At 34.4% G+C, this 22,319-nt stretch overlaps 1 protein-coding gene and 1 pseudogene across 8 annotated transcripts in view; both read right to left on the bottom strand.

The window, feature by feature from the left end:
- The window catches only part of RNF180 (ring finger protein 180), a 242,999-nt gene that overhangs the window by 192,574 nt on the left and 28,106 nt on the right, over positions 1 to 22,319 (bottom strand). For 5 of the 8 annotated variants that reach the window (XM_035291513.3, XM_008992003.5, XM_035291512.3 and 2 more), the window contains exons 2-4: positions 18,062 to 18,196; positions 4,047 to 4,142; positions 1,689 to 2,648 (exon numbers count right to left, since the gene is read on the bottom strand). In XM_035291513.3, coding sequence (XP_035147404.1) covers positions 1,689 to 2,648; positions 4,047 to 4,142; positions 18,062 to 18,196 — 1,191 coding nt within the window. Of the gene's footprint in view, positions 1 to 1,688; positions 2,649 to 4,046; positions 4,143 to 18,061; positions 18,197 to 20,031; positions 20,150 to 22,319 lie in introns of all 8 variants that reach the window. The other 3 variants (XM_035291511.3, XM_054252233.2, XM_054252232.2) reach the window with 1 other exon arrangement.
- On the bottom strand, positions 9,106 to 16,794 carry LOC144581532 (anillin pseudogene; annotated as a pseudogene).

The raw sequence follows: 22,319 nt of genomic DNA on the forward strand, positions 1-22,319 counted from the left end.
CTGTACACTTTAAAATTTTCTGTGCTAAATAAACACTGGGTATTTGTTTGCCTGTAGCTTCTGTGCTACCAATCAAACCTAGAAGGATCCTGCCATGTCACTTCCTACACTGACCTGTGACAACAGGCCTAAGACTCATTAATTCTGATCAATTAGCTAAGCTATATCATATATATGTGAATGAATAAAAATAACTTCATCTATAAAAAAAACAAACAAACCCACATTAACTTTGCACTTGCTTTGCTCTAAACTGTGTAAAAGAGTTTTCCTATGATAGAAAGTGATCAGTAATGCAGCTGAGGTTTTCAAAACTCCCTAGCCTAAGAATTAAACATATTTTTAAATTCTAATGATGTTATTTGCATGTATTTACAGTACAAAGTGTAATTTTCATTCTTATTTTACATTTCTATTTGCTGGAGAATTATTTTAGAGCCCTCCACATTACATTAATCATTTTGAAAATATTCTTTCTGAATATTCACTTAACATCTGATCATCTCCAATTTACTTAGGTATAATTTCTCAATGAAAATTTTGAATTTTACAGCTTCAGTTAAGTTAAACTATGAAATGTATTATAATGATGCTAAAGCACATTCGTTTTTTACATTCTGTAATATATACTTTGTTGTCACGTTACACTATCACTTGCAAACAAACCAAAGTGCATTTTAGCACAGTCAAGAAAATAAAAAATTATCTATAAAAATAAGTATATTATATAACTGAAAGATGAAAAAAACACTCAATCTGAAGCATTCAATGAAGTAATTTTATTTTTTGAGTCAAAACTCGAATCATAAGCCACGAGTTTACTTAACTACTTAAGAAAAAAAAAACTAATGTATCAAGTTGCAGCTTTCTATATTTTAGTTCTGTTAATTTACAACACACTGATTAATAAGGACACTATTATGATAAGTAAATAATAAAGGCAATTTGTAAAACGTTTATTCAGAAACATATTGGTTCAAACTTTTAAATTTTCATTAGCATCTCAAGCATTGGCTTTAATTGCTTTCCATAGCACCTAACATTTACTCTTCAGTTTCTTTACACATCCTATTCTGGAGCATATTATTATGGGTATTAAAGCAGATCAGATCATAGAGAAGCACCGTCTCCTACAAAATTACAGTAAGGGTAAATTACCCTTTAGATAATTTTCACAATTTAGCATAGTTAATCATATCGAGATCACGTGAACCCATGATTAAGGCTCCTTGAAATATCCATTTGAGCTATTATAAACATGAGGAAAAGTGAATGACTTTGTCACCTCATTGAATTTAGACAAACATTTTTTCAACCCAAAATTTTAAAAAAACATTTTTCAACCAAAAATAAAACCACTGCAAAACAATCCTAACATGTAATATATTTAAAATATAGTACAACACAATCCAGTATTACTTAGAGATTAGTATTCCTCGAAAATACTAACAGAATTGGGAAAAATTGCACAAAAGACCTTTTTTCTAAATATGCATGAGGCATACACAGGATTATACATGCCAATTATAATACGGCTGCATAATTATTGAGTACATTTAGAGAGAAATAGCATTTCAAGAATTATTAAAACCAAGTTTTTGTTATACCAGTGTTGAAAGTTAGCTCCACTACCCAAACTCCAGTATTTATAACAGATTTTTTTAGTAAACTCTTTTGAAAAATATTACCTGCTTCTGTAGCCATCTTTCACGCCTTCGTTGTTTCCTTCTTAGATTCTTCAACTTGCTCCTTTCTCTCTTATTGAGCCTCTGATTAATGCTGTCCAGTGAAAAACTGGCTGGGTTCAGGAAGTCCAGAGGGGAGAGGTGTTCTTCTTGGTCTGAGGCCTCCAGTATGTTCCTGCCAGCTGAGGGCAGGTCCATCAGGAAAGTCAGGTTGTTAGTATTAGCATGGTCAGAGTACACTGAAGAAGCTTCTAGACCACACTGAAATTCTCCTCCTCTTTGTGTCTGGGTCTCATGGGGAGCCACTGAAAATCTTTGCAGCAGCATATTAGGATCAAAACTGGATGGATTCTGAAAGGAACAGCTATTTTTACTAGATTGTAAAGGCAAGACTGAAAGGTCAATAGGCTGTGTTTCATTTAGTCTGGAATAGGCAGTAGTCTTACTATGTATTTCATATAAAGTGGGTAATAAAGTCAGTTTCTCACTGATGTTCAGATCCAAACTATGTGATTTTCTATGAAAAGCTCTTGTAGTGCATCTGCCAGTCACAAGCTGGGGAACAAAAAGCTGGTATTTTGGTTCTGATGCTTTGGAGAGCAGTTTTTCATTCTTCATCTCAAAACATGTTGATCGCACCTCTAGGCAGAGTGCTTCTGTTAATCTTCCAGGGCCATTATTATTTTGGGCCATGTTTAAAAGCCTGTGATTTCTGTTTTTAGAGCTACCACCTGTCAGCAGAGCTTCCTTGTCACAACCTGACTGAACTCTAGGAAGTGACAAGTATTTCAGTGATGGTCTCATTAGTCCGCCTGCCTGTGCTGGCTGATAATCGGTCCGGCTCTTGGAGAGATGTACAGCTGCAAGCTGGCCGCAGGAACATTTTGGAGTGCTGACAAAATTAAAGCCCCCTAAACGGGCCCCACAGAAAGGGCAATTCAGTTTTCCAACTGTCCACTGGGCCTACAGGTAATGAAGAAAAATAAAGACAATGCTTTCATTATAAAGTAACCAAAGAGAATTTTTTTTTTTTAAGATGGCCACATGAAAGTTTTCTATGCCACAGAAAAGGCTAGCTTTCTGTTTTCTGAGTAGTAGACTGAACAGCAAATAGAAACAAGCCTTCCAATAACTAAAGATAAGTAGCACCAAAGTTCTAAAATAATAATGTATTGCAAATCATACCAATCCAAACAATACTCCTAAGAATTCTAAAAGAGTCTCATAAACAATAGGTTGAATATAGAGATACAGTGTGAGCTAAAGAAAAATATGCTATGGAACTAGGAAGCAAATAAGTGGACAGAGCTTAATTTGCAAGTAAAATCTCACAGGAAAGTGTCTGTTTTGATACACTTCTTGCATACCAAGCACTGTGGGAGGGAACTTTACTCAACCAACAGAATAAAGCTCTTCCTGGCTTTTTACATACAACCAAAAGATATTGATTGCATACATCAGACAGTGCATTTTCTATGCTAGATTGAAAATTAATAATGACATATCTTAGAATTATCTTTTCAACTGAGATAGTGAAATATCTGCAGTGTCCTAATATATTTTGTTAAGTTATAAACAGTATACTGGCATTCTCCTAGAAAACTGTTACAGTGTGAGAATGAATGTAAGAGATATCTATCAAATGTTATTTTAAAAAAAATTAAGCTACTCAGTAGAGAAATGCAATTATATATTTCCAAAGTCCTATTATTTATAATTTTCTAAGACAGGTGTTTTGAATTGTGAAAAATAACTATATGTACAATGTAAGTTCTTATAATATTTCATTAAAAATTCTTTAAAGTGTAGAATTTTCATTTTGATTATAGCAATGAGTCATTAATTACCCTATTTATTTTATGTTTGTATATTTATGTGTATATGTATAAATATGAATAACACATACAGAATATTCCATTTATTCAACAGGACCTATTCTTGGTGCTGAGGATATACAAATGAACAAAATTTAAAAGTCCCTGACTTCACAGTGCTTATATTCTAAGGTAGGAGCTCAGCAATTAACAAGTTAAATAAGTATATGTGTATGTAGGTAAATACGTATAGGTGTATGTACAATAATATATATATTATGTCATATATATGTGTATATGCTTCTGTATATTTAAAAGTAATATATGTTACGTGTGTGTGTGTGTGCACGTGCGTGCATGCGTATGTAAAATACAGATATGTATATAAGGCAGAGAGGGAGAAAAGAAGCGTGAAGTGGGGTAATGGGAGTGAGGAGCAGTAAGAGGTTGGCCAAGCAATGTATCTAAGAAAAACAGCTCTAAAAAGAGGACAAAAACATTCTGAAGGTTATATATTCTTACTTTTACTCAGAAACTAAGAACTTACTTTTTGGATTAGGCAGTTTATCCATTCTGGAAGGGCTTCTGTATTCATGTGCCACACATGACAAATATTTTGAGCATCAACTGAATCATGTATATCCTGTTAAATAATAATAAATGATATTAATAATTACCAGTTCAAAATTTATTTCACAGGTTTCATATTTAAGTAAAACCCAAAAATACAAATTCAATTTTAGCTAGAAAGCAAATATACACTGCCCTCCTTTCCTAACTCCCATAATAAAAACCAAACCCACAAAAAAGATTTTTTAAAAATTTCTTCAGGGAATAACTACCTGTGATTTAAGACAAAGCCCTTCCATCTCATTGAGGTCATGAAATGAAATTTACAATTTAGCATTTACTTACTGAATGGACAAATCTAGTGCCTTTTTCTACATGTGAGACAAAATAGTGCCTTTCATGTCAACTTTCGGCAGCCCCATATCTCTGATTCTATCTGAATTCTACTAATAACAGAATAAAGTTGCTATATTCTCTATCAAGATGCTGGATGAATATGCAGAAAGATGGGGGAGCAGAATGATGGAATTCAGGACATACTACCCCAAAACAGGCCTCCTCAGCATACTGAAAAACAGCAGAAGCAGGAAGATCTCACTGTCCTTTTTCCCTGAAGCAGGTCAATAACCTAGAAAGGGTTTTCTAATTTCCCATAAAGTATGGCATAACACCCTTACACGAGAAATGCTAAAACTGTCCTTATAAACTTTATAAAGTAACCCCGGAAGAAGAGGGGGACAAACAAAAATAATCCAAGCTTGCAGCACATTCAGCATTAACCCCCAGGTCAGCTTGCTCTCTAACCTGCTTCCTTATAGCTGTTTGGTGCCTACTGCCCCAAATCCCATAGACCCTAGTTCCCCTTTACTGCTCTATAGGTAACAACTTTAACATTATGAATCTCTAAGTTTTCCCTTTGAGATATACCTCTAGGTCCTGCATACCAATGAAACTACTAACACCAGCTGGTCTGAAAAACCCCATTGATGCCAGCTTCTCTGAATGAAGGATGTCACCAGAAGCTGACTCACCAAAGAATGTAGTTTTCACATCCTGATGATTTCATCCCTCATTCCCTGACCAATTAGCCACCCCAATTTTCTAGCTCCTCACTCTCCATGGTCTCGTTTAAAAAACCCCAGCCCAAACTCCTTAGGGAGATAATGGATTTGAGGGTCTCTTCCCATCTTCTCACTGGACACCTTGCAATCATATAACATTCTTTCTCTACTGCAAATCCTGCTCAGCGTATTGGTCTGTTACTATGCAGTGGGCAAAATGAAACTGTTAGTCCTGAAACAGGGACATCCCCTACACCTGGAGAAAGGTATCTTTAAAACTTCATTTGAGATTGGCTGTCTAAACAAGTTTACCAATTCATCTAATAAACTGGGTGGGAAGTGTATACTTCAGTGCAAGTCTGTATATGGATAAGCATATGACATACTAGGTCTTTTGAGAGGTAAATCTTCAATTTTAGCAAGAGAAGAGAAACTTTAAGTCACATTCTGTCTCCACTGTTCAGCAGCAAGCAAACTGCATGAAAACAAACACTCTAGAATCATTTTTCATAAACTCACAACATAATATGAATATGAATAGATGTTATCAGATTTTCCCCCTCAAAAGAGAATTTCTGGCATGTTCAGTCATTGATAATCCTAGGGTTCCAAACTTTAATTATTTTAAGAAATCTGTGGATGCCAATTTCTACAGAGTCTGGGAGAGTGAAAAACCCTTGTAAGTTCAAGATTCTCTTTTGACTAGCATTGAAGAAAAGAACTTGCATCAAAATCATGAACTCTGTGAAGAGTCCCCTTAGAAGAGTATTTCATAAAATGTGGTCCCTAGATCACCAGCACAGACCTAAGTTGAGGTACTTACTAAAAATTTATGCTCCTAGGCCACACCTAAGAGTGACTGTAAATAAATTCCTACTTATGATTTTCATATACACTAAAAACCCAGAGACATCTTTGTTAGTGTTTGATTTTGTGTGCTTCTGTCACCTGTCTTTTCTAAGTTCTAATAGCAATTAATTTACAATAACAGTTCAGTCATGACTAGCTTTTCTCTCCCACTCATATATAAATTTTTTAAAGAACCCTGGGAAACATATTGGAAGTGACTCAATAAAACTGAACAGTATAGCTTTATCTAACAATTTTGCCCCAGAAACAAAATAAAGGTATGGATACAGTTTTTGAAAAATTAAGGCTGATTTTGTACAACATCTATACTCCGACACACTAGCTTCTTTCATTAGGAGCTGACAATTATGAAGATTAGTATAACTCTAATAAATACTTTTAAAAGATCATGTAGATAATACAAACTGGAACTGACAAATGAGGTAATCTTTTCATTTTCAGATCCAGAATTTTTTTCTGACATTTCAAGATTATGTCTACATACAGAGGAAGGAAATAAGGGAGGGAGCGACAGAGGGAGGGAGGAAATTTCTACATTGGTAGAAAGAAAAATAGATTATCAATGTCAAAATAAGTTAATGGCACTCAACCTATCAATATTTATTGCGTGATTACTAAAGACAGTGTTGACCCCACAGAGCAAGTAGAGACATACTTATTAATGTGCCAGGGATTATGTTGCATAAAGGTATACATATATATTTTATCTGTATTAATGTATTAAAATTTCACTATGTTCTATGTATTTTACTATGTACATTTCATTATTTCATTTAATGATACAAATTGATCGATATTTAATCACACAGCATTGATCAAACACTAAAACCACTATCCACTATAAATTACAGAAATGCTTCATGAATATTTCTATGAGAATAAACACTGGAGTCACAGTTGTAGGTAGAGGAAAGTTCTATAATGTACTTATTCTTCTTATTTTCACTATATAACAAATATTTATATTGTGCTTACTACGCACAGGCACTGTCTTAAGAGTTTTTACTGCCTTAAGAGTTTTACTGCACTGAAACAAGAGATCCCATACTGCCTCTTATGCCATATAAAATACTACAGTTCTTAGGGAAATAAACTTTCTTACATCTCTAGCCTGTGTATGTTTTAAGGCATGATACTGCTATTTTTCTCTAAGTTTATAAAACGAAAAGTGACGCCTATCTTACTTTTAAATTAAGAAATAATTTTATGTAGGAAGAGACAGGTTTAGAAAAAATTCCACTGCTGATTCTGCTTTTGTACCCCTCAACTCAACCTCCTTCATTCGAGAAAAATTAATATAAAACAGCATATATTTTTTCTCTAAATAGCTAAAATTTATAGTTTTATCCCCTTGCAACCAAAAAAAAAAAAAAAAGAGGAAAACCAGTTATAGCAGTTGGTACAGGTAGGAAAGCATAAACAGCTTGGTTGAATTTACAGCATTGTTTCATTTTCTGAAAACTTTACATATGGACCAGGGTAAACACAGACACCTCAATTATAAATGAGACTGCCAAGTACCCATATTTACCAAAAGTCTTAGGAAAAATATTTTTTATTTGTAATATTTGTTTCCAATATAATTCTATAAGTAAAAAGGATGTACCAATTTTGCTTCTAAGTTCGAAGTCAGCTAATTTTTAAAAAATCACATTAATATATAAATTATAAAACAAGTTTGATGACTGTATTTTAAGATGAATGATGAAACTGGAGGCAACCCAATTTGAGGAATTTAAAGCCTTTAAAGTATGAGCATAAGAAGTTATTTCCTTGGGAAAAATCTGACTGAAAATTAAAACTATTTTACTAGGATTAAAAAAAATCACTGGATAGATTTTCTTCATGTCTCAAATTTCTCACACAGAGGAAGGAGGAAGGAAAAAGAGGAGAAAGGAATAGCAATTTCACATAATGATGTCAAAAAATTTTGACAAAATTAGGTTTGTAAATGAAATAATTTGTTCAAGCAGCAGAGGGAGCCAAGGTATTGTTATTTTAATTTTTTTCTTAAGTGTTGGGAATATTCTCAGTTGCTATACAGAAGAATGTCAGTTAATTTTAAAATTACAAATTTGATGCCTTAATCTATCATTATGTGATCTTTAATATTTTTAATTAAGTATAACAAGTTACATGCAAAAAGTTTATATTATTACATAATATTTTGCAAGGTGTTTTAACCTTTGGCATTTCCAATATAAGCAAAAACATTCCCTCAGCTAATTCTTTAAATGTAAGCCAACTGTATTATTTGACTACTGCAACTAATACCACAGGGAAAAGGTTATATAACAAAAATGTCATTTAGATTAAATTATTAATTAAATGTCTAAGGTGTTACAAATGTAAAGAAACCAAAATTCTATTGGACTGCTTGGTTTGCCTATTTGTACTTTGAGAAGGTACTTTAAGGATAAAAACTTGAAAATCAAAAGGTCACAATGAATTGAAAAAAATGAAAAGATGAAAAGCATCACTTAAAAGCAAATAGCCTCCCTGCCTCAATTCTTGGTGCATTCTAATTCACTCTTCACACTATGAGCAAAATGATCTTAAAATTCAAAAGCTATGTTACTTTCTTCCACAGACTTCCCAGCTCCTAGGATGAAGATCGAGGTCTTTGACTTATGAGACCATAAATGATTTGAACAGTACTCATCTTTCTACTCTCAAATCTTGCCAAACTCCTTTTTCATCTCTGAACTCCAATCATGGCAGTCTCTTTTAGTTCCGGGCATCCACCACACGGCCTTTGAACCTGCTGGTCCTGAATCTTAGAATGTTCTCCTACCTGTACTGTCCTCACTTATCTATCATGTCTCCACACAAGTCACTTCCTCAGAAAAGCCTTACAGCTAGGTCCAGCACCCTATCTATATCCTACTCTTATGGCTTCCTATACTTTTCCTTTTTGCCACTTAAACAGCTAAAAATTTATATATACATGAGTAACCAATTTTTAATATTTATGTAACTGGTCAATATTATAAATATTAAAGTATTTTGATATTAAGTTATGCATATCAAACTTTTAATATGATTATACTATAATTAGACTACATTTATAATTGTTGTAACGTAATTAATTATATTAACATAAGATTAAACATAAGTTTTCAGGAATGACAATACATAAGACCCGACAAGGGTGAAGTTGTTGGTTCGCACAGCACTGAGACCTTCTGGACTGGCCATGACTGAAGAATGAATGGTGTTTTTTATTGTTATAGATGTTGAGGAGTCACTTTGGAGTAATAGCCTTAGACTTGAATTTTTTTTCTTCTTCTCAAGGCCTGAGGGATCTTTCTTTTGCTGTAAACTTCAATATTTATTTCAAAGTCATTGGATACATCTTGCAAAGTAAATGCAGTAGTGAATGTCAGAGCATCACCGTGAAGAGAGTTTGAAATGCTTGCTAATGGTGTGGCTACCATATTTTCAGCTCCTGCTTTTAGTATAATTAAGTAATAGTAATTTGCTTCATCTGGTTTATGAACCGTACTGCAGACAAAATCTGCCTTTAGAGTCAAGTGGATTTCTGACAAAGTAACCGATCCTTTGGATGGGATAAATTCACTTTGGGATACCAGACTAGCCTTATTCTTCCTCTGAGGTCCTTCGTTCTTCAGTTTATTCAATTTGTCATTCTCTTTTCAGTTGCAATTAGAAGTCTTTCAGCTTCAGCTTCTTCTAGGGACCCTTTTCCATGTTCTTCATCAACATAGCAGTTAGGAGCCTGGCTAGCTGGATAGATCACTTTCTCTTGCATATTTATTTCATTATTGAGTTCCTGTATTTTCTGTTTGATATTAACTTGACAATGAAAGGCATTATTTTTTTCATCTACTTTTGAAGTAACATCTTCCTTCTGAACAATCACCTGCTTTATTGACGGATGTTCTGTTTCTTTGAATTACTGTTCCACCACAAAGAGAAGATGACTGAGAGACTCTTGTCAGTAGGAAATACTAATTTGGTCTGGACAAGGTCCCCTTTTCATCTTCTTTGGAGGGTCATATTTATTTAAAAATAAAACGTCAAGTGAATTCCAGTGTTGAAGAAAGAGGCTTTCTAACCATATTTGAAGATGTTAGTGGTTTAGGTGCCTGGCATCGAAGATGTGTGTTCTTTCTGGAAACTGTATATCTTGTTGGACTTATCCAGATGAGAAATGAAAGAATCCCATAGGAAGAATAAAACTGGCTAATTGCACCAGTCATCAGATGAAACCAGCCAACAGAGAAATTTGTGCAAAACGCAACACTTTTGAATTAATTACTGTCCGACCACAAAGAGAAGATGACCGAGAGACTCTTGTCAGCCAATACAGGGACATACTCTGTGTCACCAAGTATGTATTGGCCTACAAATATTTCTATCAACTAAGCAATTGATTGCCCACTATGTACTTGCCACTATGAGAAATATTAGAGATGGTCCTTGATTTGAAAAGGGCACAGCCTTAGTGAGAAAACAAAACACAAATGAAGCAATAACAGAACCATCTATCATACCTAAATTAATATAGTTATTGAAAACATAATACTCAGGTTGTATCTTAGCTTAATATTTTCCAGTATGCTCACAGTGGAGGCATTTTCATGGCAGTTAGCTAATAATCTTTGGGTTAAGTTTCAAGATTTCACGTGTAGTTGAGGAGACAAGCATTACTCAAAGAGGCTTCACACATCTGGGAATGGAATCCTTCCATTCCCAGAATACCCTCATGTAATCAAATGACTCAAAAAAACAGTATCATTCTATTCTGCAAATTTCTGGATGGAGATTGACAGAATAAAACTTTGGGAGTGCCTCTTTTTTAATTAACCCTAAGCTCAAGTGTAAAATACAAAGGCTTTGCTAAGATTCAAAGATAGGTTCTTTTACTTGGATGCCTAAGAGAAGTTTGAAGACCAACTTCAATGTACAAAGTTGTCATTAGAGACAGAAGTTAGAATTTGATAAGATCTTTAGTAATTAGGCTGTTGCTGGATAATGCAGATATGGGGAGACTGGTAGAACTAGCTTTATGAGTTTCTAATGTGAAAATATTAGAAAGCTACAGCCAGGAGACACAATACTAAAATAGAACAAAGTTGCCCAGAGACTGCCAATTTGTTTTAAAAATAGCTAGACAGAGGACTCATTTGATGGAAATTTTTGATGTCTAGATTACTTCCAGATTTATGCATTTTAACTCATTCATTCTTTCAGTGGTTTTCTATGCAGTGGTAGAATCGGGCAGGGAAGGACAGGTAAAATGGATTTCTAATCATTTTGTTTGATAGCAACCTGTCCATGGCCATGGTCAGCAGAGGAACTAACCAAAACGCAGTATCTACATAGTTCCTGACCACAGCAGCCCACTTCAGCTATTTTAAATATCACTTACATTTTTCATATAACTTTATTTTTCACTGGTTGCAAAAACTCTTAGACTTCTCTGTAGACCTTCCCCTGTGATAAAAATAGCTAGATTATATGTTGCTTTAATTACTCTTTACCTCATTTACTTGTAGTCTTTCTGACTATAAAATTATAACGTGGATGGGTACCCTTTGTCCAAGCATATGAGTGGTACATTCTTAGTTCAGTCTTGGCTGAGTCTTCAGCTTTGCTTGTGGCCTAACATTTATTTTGCTTTTTTGATTGTGAGAATATAAACATTGTGCAGTTCTGCATTCTCTTTTGCCTCACTGATGTTTCCTTACAGGGCCTTGAGTCTTTCAGACTTATGCCTTTTACCTGAATTTAATGTACCTCATTTTCATTTCTACTAACTAGAAATGAAATACTAAAGATTTCTCTTCTGATCGCTATTGCCTACTTCAAAGTAGATACTACACATTGAAACTAGAATGTTTCATCACATGAGGAGGCAGTAGTTACAGTGGAGCTTTGAAGTCAACGGCCTAAAGTTTAAATCCTAACTCTGTGACTTATCAAACATAACCATGGCAGGCCACTTAACTTTGCTGGCTGTTTGAAATCTTCTGTGTCAAAAGGGAATAATAAACTCCACAGTGACAACAGAGTTTTAAAAAATTCTGTCAGCTTCTTGAACCAGAACAGATTCACAGAGACTTCAGACAATGGAGATGAATGAGTAAACACACTCAGCACAGTTTCGAGTACATGGAATGAGCTTAGTAAGTGGTGGCTATTAAAAGTGCAGTATTTTCTTCATTGACTACCAGAAGGTGATAAACTCCACTTATTCACGTTTGAACCATTTCTAGTACCAATGGGGATAGCTTATAAAGTTGCGGAATGAATGCAATATAAAAACCTCTCCAAAAAAAAAAAAGTTTTAAATTCCTGAAAACTTCACAAGGACATACAATTTCTCTTCTGCTCATCTTTGAATTTCCAGTTCCTACTACAGGAACTATGGGGTCTTAGTCTGCTTGGGATGCCATCACAAAATACCACAGACTGAATGACTTAAACAACAGCAATTTATTTTCTCTCAGTTCTAGAGGCTGAAGGTTTGAGATCAGGGTACCAGCATGTTTTGGCTCTGGCGAGAGCTCTCTTTCTAGCTTGCAGATGGCTACTTACTGTGTCCTTACAGGATCTCTTTCTCTTTTATTCCTTTGATAGGGTCACAGTCCTATCAGATTAGGGCCCCACCTTTATGTTCTCACCATAATTAACTTCTAAAGACCTTATCTCCATATATAGTCACACTGCACCTGTAAAATATGCACTTGGAGGGCACACAATTCAGCCCATAACATAGCATGTGGTAAGACTAGTATGGAACAAATATATGCTGTCACTAAGAAAAGGGAACACAAAATATTAAAAATGTAATAAGCAATAAAAATATTTCTCTCAATATTACAGCCATTGAAAGAAAGATACCACCAGAATAATAAAGCCAGAGAGAAAACAAGCAAATTATCTAAACAAAAAAGGTGAGGGAGGAGGTATATATACTCTAATAATCAATTCAACATTCATTAGTCCTACTCATGTCAGCCACTGCATTGGCAATGGTGTTATACAGATGAAATACCTCACAGCCTGCTGATGGAAGAAGTCATAACCTAGTAATTAAAGTGTTCTATAGTAAGTATTAGACCATCCCTCAGTTTCCAATTACTTGAATCCAGTGGAATTTGGTAACTGCCCCTAAAAGTCTCACAACTACACTGAGTGTTGACCAGTGATTTCTTATAAAACCAATGCACACTTACAACTCTCATTTAGGGTCCTTACATATAGATATATATAGTTTGCATGCTAACTCTGCACAAATCCAGGGCAAACCTTTAACAAATGAACTCCCTCTAAAACTGTGCAGTATACAACACATTGAAGGAAATGTCTGATCTTCTAGATTTCATTTAACATTTAACACTAATAAACAACCTTTCTTTTCTGGAAAATGTTTGCCCCTTAACTTTCACAATATTGTATCCTAATTATCGGTTCTATTTTTTTACTCTTTTTTTCCTCCTTTGTGAGAGCATCTTTTTTTCTGTCTATCCTATAAATGTTCCTATGCAATAGGAACTAATTCTCTCTCACTCCATTCATACACTGTATGGTAATCTCATCTACTCTCACAGCTTCACCCAAAACCTACAACCTGATGACTCCAAATCTACAGTTTTAGTTCATATCTCTCTTCTGAATCCCATATCCATAGAACTCAGCAGCCTTCTAAAATATTTAAATATTCTACAGGCCACATAAACTTCACATGTCCAAAATGATAACAAAACTAACTAAAACTAAGGACGCCACTCCCTAACACAGATTGCACAAATGGAGACCATTTCTGTTATTTTATTTCTACATCTTTAAGGTCTTTGTTATTTTATTTTTGGTTTTTGCCATATTTCATCTATGTCAAGCCTGAAGGCAAGGTTGAAGTCCCCTTTCTCTGTGTTGACATTGTAGATTGTCTCAAAACTCCATTCTAAATTCCCTTTCTCATGTCTTACTGCATGCCAGTGGCTAGATAACTGAAGCTCCAGTTTCCCTTAGAGTTCAAATTCCACACCAACTTAACTTTGAAAAACCTGATACACCCGCTCAGCATTACGAAAGCAGAGCTGAGCATTTGTACTGTTTCTTGCAGCAAGCTTGGTTTTGGAGGTACATGATTATTCTGTAGCAAATACCACAGTGATTCTAGTGTCCAGTTCCTAGCTTTGTAGGGGATGAGACAAAGAATGTGAGACTTCCATCTCCTTGTAATGGTCAGGGCTAAAGAAGTGTGGTGCTGGAGTCAACAGCTATTGATGTTGTTTCCCCAGTTTCCTTATCCTCTATGTTGTTCTGAGAGCCATTTCACGTCTGCATGTGGAAGACAGGAAATAAAGCCCAGGGCCCCCTCAGGATGGAAAGAACCTAGGGAGAAATTCCCAACATAAAGCTGGTTATAACCTCAGTATGAGGATAAATGAGAAACCTGTTTCTCAAAAGGGCACACAAGGAAACTTGCCTATCTCAACTTTGGTATTCAGCAGAAGGAGTGGAAAAAACATCTTCCCCTCACAATACAGATTTTCTTAAACAGTACAACACATTAAGGAAAGAATTAACACATTCATCAAAATTATATTATGAATTTCTGTTTAACAAAGACACTGCAAGAATGAAATATGTTATGTAAGCTGGAAAAAGATAGTTGCAATACAATAACCAACAAAAGATTAGTATTTAGAACACATAAAGAATCTCCAAATATCAAAAACAAAACATCCTAATAGAAAAATAGGGCAGAAAAAAAGACATTTTGCCAAAAACACATGACCTCTGAGAAGGAGATGTTAAATGTTGGTGAAGATGTGAAATCACAGCAATGCCTATTGCTGATGAGACTGTCATTTGAAAACAGTATTGCCCAGTAAAGCTGAACATGCACATATCCTAAGGTGCTGCAACTCCATTTCGAGTAACATTCATGCCCATTTGTGCAAAGATATGCATAAGAAAGTTCACAGCAGCACTGATTATAAGAGCAAAACAGATGTAAGTCAAATGACTATCAACAAAATAAATCATGAAGTTTGATATATTAATATACTGGAAAAAGTAGACAGAAGTGAAAATGAACTATATTTACACTCAACATAGTGATATTGTTGAGTAAAAGCAGTAATTTCCAGAATAATCACAGTGTAATTTCATTTACAGGAAGTTCAGAAACAAAACAATTATATGTATACGTTATTTTTAACTGTATACTTTAATAGGTGATAAATTTAGCAACCTGTCAGCACACTACTGATAAAAATTACTTTTGGGTTCTAATAATTTGTTTTGTGGCTTCCGTTAAAGGATCCTTTCATGTTCATTTTAAATATTTTTATACTATATACAGATTTATAAAATATAAAATGTTTCATAAAGAGAATTTTTAAAAAATGCCAATATGCCCACTACCAAGATTAAGAAATTTAACATTCAGATTACTTTAGAAGCCCCCATCATAGTCCCTGCTTACATACTACCCCTTCTGCTGAGACTTAACCATGATACTGAATTATCCCTTCATTTTAAAATATTTTATTTTATACATATTTTCATATATAATTTTTACATATTTTAAAATTACATATGCAATTTTATATAAATGAATAGATTTATATTTTATAAGGTATATTCAATGGTTTACATATTTTATTATGTATATACATTTTATTTTACATATAAATCTACAGAGACTGAAATAAGATTGGTATGTTTCCTGGGGTGGGAGCAGGACAAATACGCTTGAGGAAACTTTATGGGGTAATTAAAAATAGCTCAAAACTGCAGTGTAGTGGTGGCTGCACAACTAAAAATCACTAAATTGTTATCTAACAATGGGTGAATTTTATGATCTACAAATTATACTTTAAAATCTGGAAGAAAAAACATATCTATGTTCACATATTACCTTTTCTGTGAAACCATCTGTGACCAGCCCAAACAGAATTTTGTTTGCGTTCCTCTGTCACAGTATTCCTCAAATCAGGCTACACTGGTTGGCCTATTTTCAACTAGAATTTAGAGATCCTAAGGACCAGAGTATATTTTTTCAACTCTGTATCACTCTTCCATTGTCCATCCCAATACATCCTACAGCAGTGCTTGAACTGTTCTTGCTCATTAAATATGCTTTAATGAATGAATCAGTGGGAGTTCTCCAGGTAAATAAAAGGATCAGCCACTTTACTGAGAAATGACATCATATGATATCCTAAAAGCAAAGGCAGCAAAGAGAGTGTGGAGTTTATGAGCACCAGCTCTGGAGCCTCACTGCCCAGTCCAGTTACAGCTGTAATTCTAAGGGGCAGTGTGAACCTGGGCAAATTACTTAACCTTCTGTGCCTCAGATTCCTTATCTATGAAATGGAGATGACAGGTGATCTTCCTCAAATAGTGACTGTAAGAAATGAATAATATTTAAAAAGCATTTAAAACAGCTCCTAGCTAGTAAGTACATAAAAAGGTAGTCTACATCATTAGCACCAAGGAAATGAAAATTAAATCTATAATGATATACCACCATACATCTATCTGAATGGCTAAAATTATAAAGACAGAAAATACTAAGTACTGGCAAAGATGTAACTGGAATTCCCATATGTTGCTACCAGAAGTGAACATAAACTTTGAAAAAGTAACAATTTCTTTTTAAAAAATCAATCTATACCTACTCTCATGACATCAAAAATCCATTCCTATGCATATATTAAAAAGAAATAATAAAACATGACCATATAAGTTAGAAAAATTTTAGTAACAGTTATATTCATAACTTAAAACTGGAATGAAGCCAATACCCATCGGCAGAAAAAAATTGATAAATTGTTTTTATCATAAACTTATCATATATTCATAAATGGCACATGGCTCAGGAGAAAAAAGGAACACATTATTGATACATGCAAAACATAAATGAACCTCTCAAACACTAGGCTGATGAAAGTAAGTCAGCACAAAAGAGTTCATGCTGTCTTATTCCATTTGAATGAAGGAAAAGAACAGACAAAACTAGACTATGGTGATAGACATCAATGAGAGGGAGACCACTGCCTGGAGAAGGGCAAGACAAAAATTCCTGGGGTGATGTAAATGCATACCTTGATCTAATTCATGGCAGGGCTGATAAAACTTCTGAAGTTGTACATTTAATTTTTTATTACATGTAAGTTATATCCACCAAAATACTCTTAGCATAAAAAGTTTTGGGTTTTTTCCCAATTAAAATGTTATTTCAAGTTATTAAAAGATATTTGGCATGTAGTAAGTATCCATCAAAGTTATCTACTATTATCAGTGAAGACTGGCTAATTTTTTAAAATGGAAGGGAAACTATCATGATCAAATATAAGTCAGGTAAAACAATGAAACAAACCCAAACCAAAAAGCTGAGTATGTCTCTCAAAGAAGTGGAAGAAAATAATTAAAGGTGATTACAGTCACTCTCTCTGTTAAATTTAGAATTCCCTCTAAACTCCATGAATTACTTTCTAGTTCATACCTCTCTGATATTCATCTTATAGAAGTTTAGGAATTTTTGTTTTTGTTGTTTAAAAACAATCATTTTTAGCAGGATGACAAAACACACACTTGAATATTATTCAGGTTTTCCTACAGGTTAGTTTCATATTATACATGAACTTTCTCTTTTAGGCCCATAGTGGTTACAAAAAAAAACAAACAAACAAACTATATAACAAGTTTCCACTTACTAGGATTCTGAATTTAATTGTGCAGTGATTACTGAGGCTCACTCATAGTGGGAATAAAAACACTATTATCTTCAACTTATGCCTATAACATTGCACTTAAAACATTAAGGTCATATTAACATTAGTAATTAAAGGTAAAATTAATTTTAACTGTGTGTGGGGGGATGCTTTTTGAATACCACTTTAGAATGTTTTCAGTGAGTCAGGTGACATAATGTAGGAGCCAAAGAGTCATGACAAAGAACCATAACTATTCTTAATAAGGTAGAGAAGAGTAAGTGTACATGTGTGAATATTGTGGATATGCCCACAGCATTCCTCTACCAGGAAACTGAATACTGGAGTTAACCAATACTCACCTCAATTACTTGATTCTCAAGATACTCCATGAAACAACCAGAGCTTGCTATACATTTTCTGCATTTCCAACAACGAAGAATACTTGTTTCCTCTTGACTATGATTTTTAGTTATCAATTCTTCACTTCTTTTCATCTGTGGGAACATTAATGCATTTTTAAAATATTAAACAGTCAGATAAACTGGACTTTCTAAAATCCTTAGCAGAGCATTAGCTATAAGTGGAGCATAAAGAAGGGAACTATCATTTATTAAGGTACCCACTAGTTATCAGGTCTTAGGGTTGGGCACTCTAGGCATTACATCTGAGATTGAAAATTCGAATTAATTATGATGATACATTATGTTAACAACTACCAGCTTATTTTCTTTGTGCACAAAGTTTTACACCTACTGCTTTTCATTTGTCTCCCACTAAAAGTGGTAAACAGAATCTGAAGAGTCAATTCAATAATTACTGCAGTAGTATTTTGTTTGTTTTTAGACAGGGTCTCACTGTTGTCATCCAGGCTGAGACACAGTGGCACAATCATAGCTCACTACAACCTTGAACTTCTGGGCTCAGGCAATCTTCTTGTCTGCATCTCCCAAGTAGCAGGGACTACAGGAGTGCACCATTACACTTGGCTAATTTTTTTTTTCTTTTTTTAACTTTCTGTAGAGAAAGAACCTTGCTTGGTAGCCCAGGCTGTTATCAAATTCCTGGCTTTCCAAGCAATCCCCCTGCCTCAGCCTCCTAAAGTGCTGGGATTACAGGCATGAACCACTACATTTGGCCTACAGTGGTTTTCAAAGGATCATGACAAAGAACTATAAATATTCTTATAAGTAGGATGTTTTGAATAGCTGCAGCATTAAATTTTTAAAATAATAGGATTTACTGAGTTGTTAATTCTGTGAAAATTGGTAGTGCTTACTTAAAATCGTTTAATAGCAAAAATCGTTTATCCTGAATGCAACAAAGTCTCCATTATATTGTACTCATTGGAACAGTTAACTACATGCTACATCTTGTATATAACCAAGCAAGACTCAGAGAACAGAAACGATTTTTTAATCTATTTTTACACTTGAGATTTTATATCAATACTTTGATTGAGACCAATTTGCGGTGATAGTTTCACATTAATATGTAACAATTCCAAAATAGATACAGGTTGTTAAATAACTTGCCTGGTAATTGTCCAGCATAAAGAAAGGCATTATTAATTTATCAGGCTACCCGAATGGGCCTGCCTAGTTTCCTGGCCACATTTCCTCATTTGTTCACTAATTTCTCATTAATCCAACACTTATTGAAAGCTAACTATGTACCAGACAATGAGTTAAAACTCTGGGAACATAAAAATGAGTAAAACCTATTTTCCGTCTCAGAGGTGCTCATTATGCCACGGATAATAGTTTTTCAATGGTAGCACACAGAATTGATTGGGAAGCTTTAAAAAACACTGATGCGTAAGCCCCACTCCTAGAAATTTTGACTGATTCTGAGATGGGGATGGAGGTAGAAATGGGCATTTAAAAAAAATTCCCCAAGGGAATCTATAGTATGGTCAGGGTGAACATGGAGACATGCATATAATTAACAATTATTAAGTAAAATGCAACTATAAGAACTGTAAGAGAAGGAACATGGATAGACAGTTACCAACTTTCAATGGAGAACTTAAAGAACTCGGGCTGAGAGGGCACAGCAAAGCTCTCTAGCTCAGACCTTTCAGTAGACAGGCTGCAGTTCTGTCTCTACTGACCCATCTTCAGAAAGCATCTTCGCCCAGTTGACCACTCCATTTCAACTACAACCTCAATGACCACCAAAAATAGTTTAATTTGATCAGGTATGGTGACTCACACCTGTAATCCCAGCACTTTGGGAGGCCAAGGTGGGTAGATCACCTGAAGTCAGGTGTTCGACATCAGCCTGGCCAATATGGTGAAACTCCATCTCTACTAAAAATACGAAAACTTACCCTGGCCTGGTGGCACATGCCTGTAGTCCCAGCTACTTGAGAGACTGAGGCAGGAGAATTACTTGAACCTGGGAGACAGAGGTTGCAGTGGGCTGTGATCACGCCACTGCACTCCAGCCTGTGCAACAAGAGCAAAACTCAGACTCCAAAAACAAAAGTCATTTATATGCAAATATCTTGCCCTCCTCTTTCTTTACTGTTGATGCACTAACACACTTAACTTCTTTAGTATTCCTCTTCCCTCTCTATATCTTCTTAGCCTGTTTTATCTTCGTCTCCCTTTTAACCAGTGGTCCTCAGCCAGGATAGGGACTGCAGGGAGGAGTCATATCAGGATCAAGTATGGAGAAACTCCACATCTGCCTGTACCCTGAGATACCTGCCTTTTTCTCCCTGAAATTTTTCCATGCAACTATGTAGTAGAAAAAAACCCTGTAGGAGATTCTTGCAAGTCTTCATTTAAACACTAAAACCTATATTTGCTCTGTGTGACAATTCTTCTGTATCAGTGATTTTTTACAACTATATGTCTAGTTTTGATCTTGTTCCAAAGCTCTAAACCAGTATTTTCAACTTCCAAATGCCAATGCACATCTCTATGTGAATCTCCTTCAGGGCCTTTGTACTGGCTGTTCACTCTTCATAGATGTAAGCTATTCTACAGAGTAGCTACTAGCCAGGTATGCTTACTGAGTGCTTGAAATGTGGCTTCCTTAAATTGAGATGTGCACTTAAGTATAAAATATACATCAGATTTTGAAGTCTTGGCAGAAAAAAAATAATGTAAAATATCACAATATTTTTAAGTACATGTTGAAATAATATTTTTAAAATACTGAGTTAAGTAAAATGCATTATAAAATTACTTTAACCTGTTTCTTTTTACTTGTTTATGTGGCTTTACAGATAAGGTTTGCTTTATATTTCTACTGGATAACCCTTGTCTAGATCTCCTCACCCCTTCTGGGTCTCTGCATGGTTGGCTCCTTTCTCATCATTTAGATCTCGGTACAATGTTACCTCCTCAAATATACAGTATGAGGAACACCTTGCATTTACTTAAATGCAAGCCACTGGGTCACAATCTAAGAGATTCTAATTCAGTGTTTCTAGGATATAAATCTTTGTATAAAGTTCAAATTTATCACTTATAATACTGCCAACTATCCATGTCTGAATATACAGTTTGTCAATCATTCAAATAAAAAATAATGTGCCATGAAAAGGTGCCTAGTTCAACTCTCAACTGAAACAACTGAACATGGGTTTTTCCTTAAGACCGTCATCAGCCATCAGCAGACTGCAGAAGTATTCTATTGATTCTTGTTTTTTCCCACAAAGCATTTTTTAAACAGATGTACTTAAAAGTAACAATTTAATGAAATATTATTTACTGCTTCAATAAACAGGTTTTTTTGCATCTATGTGGTGGTAAGGAATAAAAGGACTCCTAGTACAGTTTGTCACAATTGCCTTGATTTTGCTAAGGGACCAGCAGGTTTACCCACTATCACTTTTGTATTATTAGTGCAAATATCAACACAATGAAAAAGGCAAACAACATCTTAATATTACCAAGAAAACAGTTTTGACCAGATTCTTTGAAAAGGTCTCAGAGTCACCAGGGGCATGAACCACATTTTGAGAACTGCTACTATATGCAAAACAGCAGCCTCAAAAAAGTTGTTGCTGAAAATCTTACTTCCCAAAAACATTCTTCAAACTATTTAGGAATGACAAATGAGTCCGTATGGAGAAACATATTTATAACAGATTAGGTTGAAATTTTTTATAATACCAACCACTGGAATTATAACCTCCATAATGAAGTTGCATTTCTTTGTCCATCCTTTGCTATTTGCTACTCTTTAAGGTAAAAAATCAGCATTTGGCATAGTAGTAATTCCACATTCTTGGGTCTCTAGTCTTTGCTTCTTTTTTATTTGCTATTCATAAATTTAAACTTGAGAGGAGATGGAAAAAATATAAATTATTAAAATTAACCTAAAGTTAGAAAATACAAATAAAACAAAAAAATTTTTAATTGACACAGAACTCAGATCTATCTTCTCCAAAACAAGTTGGAAAAGAATACAAGCATAAATGTTGTAACTGTGAAATTTTACAAATCTTTTAAGAAATGAATAATCTTTATAACCTATAAACTCTAGTCCAGGAAACAGAAAAAAAAAACAGCTCCTCCAAATAATTATATAAGATTAATATAACTTCGATATATTAACTAGACAAGGAAATATAAAACTAGACAAGGAGAATATAAGAAAAAT

The sequence above is a fragment of the Callithrix jacchus genome, chromosome 2 (genome assembly GCF_049354715.1).
Source record: "Callithrix jacchus isolate 240 chromosome 2, calJac240_pri, whole genome shotgun sequence".
Lineage (NCBI taxonomy): Eukaryota > Metazoa > Chordata > Mammalia > Primates > Cebidae > Callithrix > Callithrix jacchus.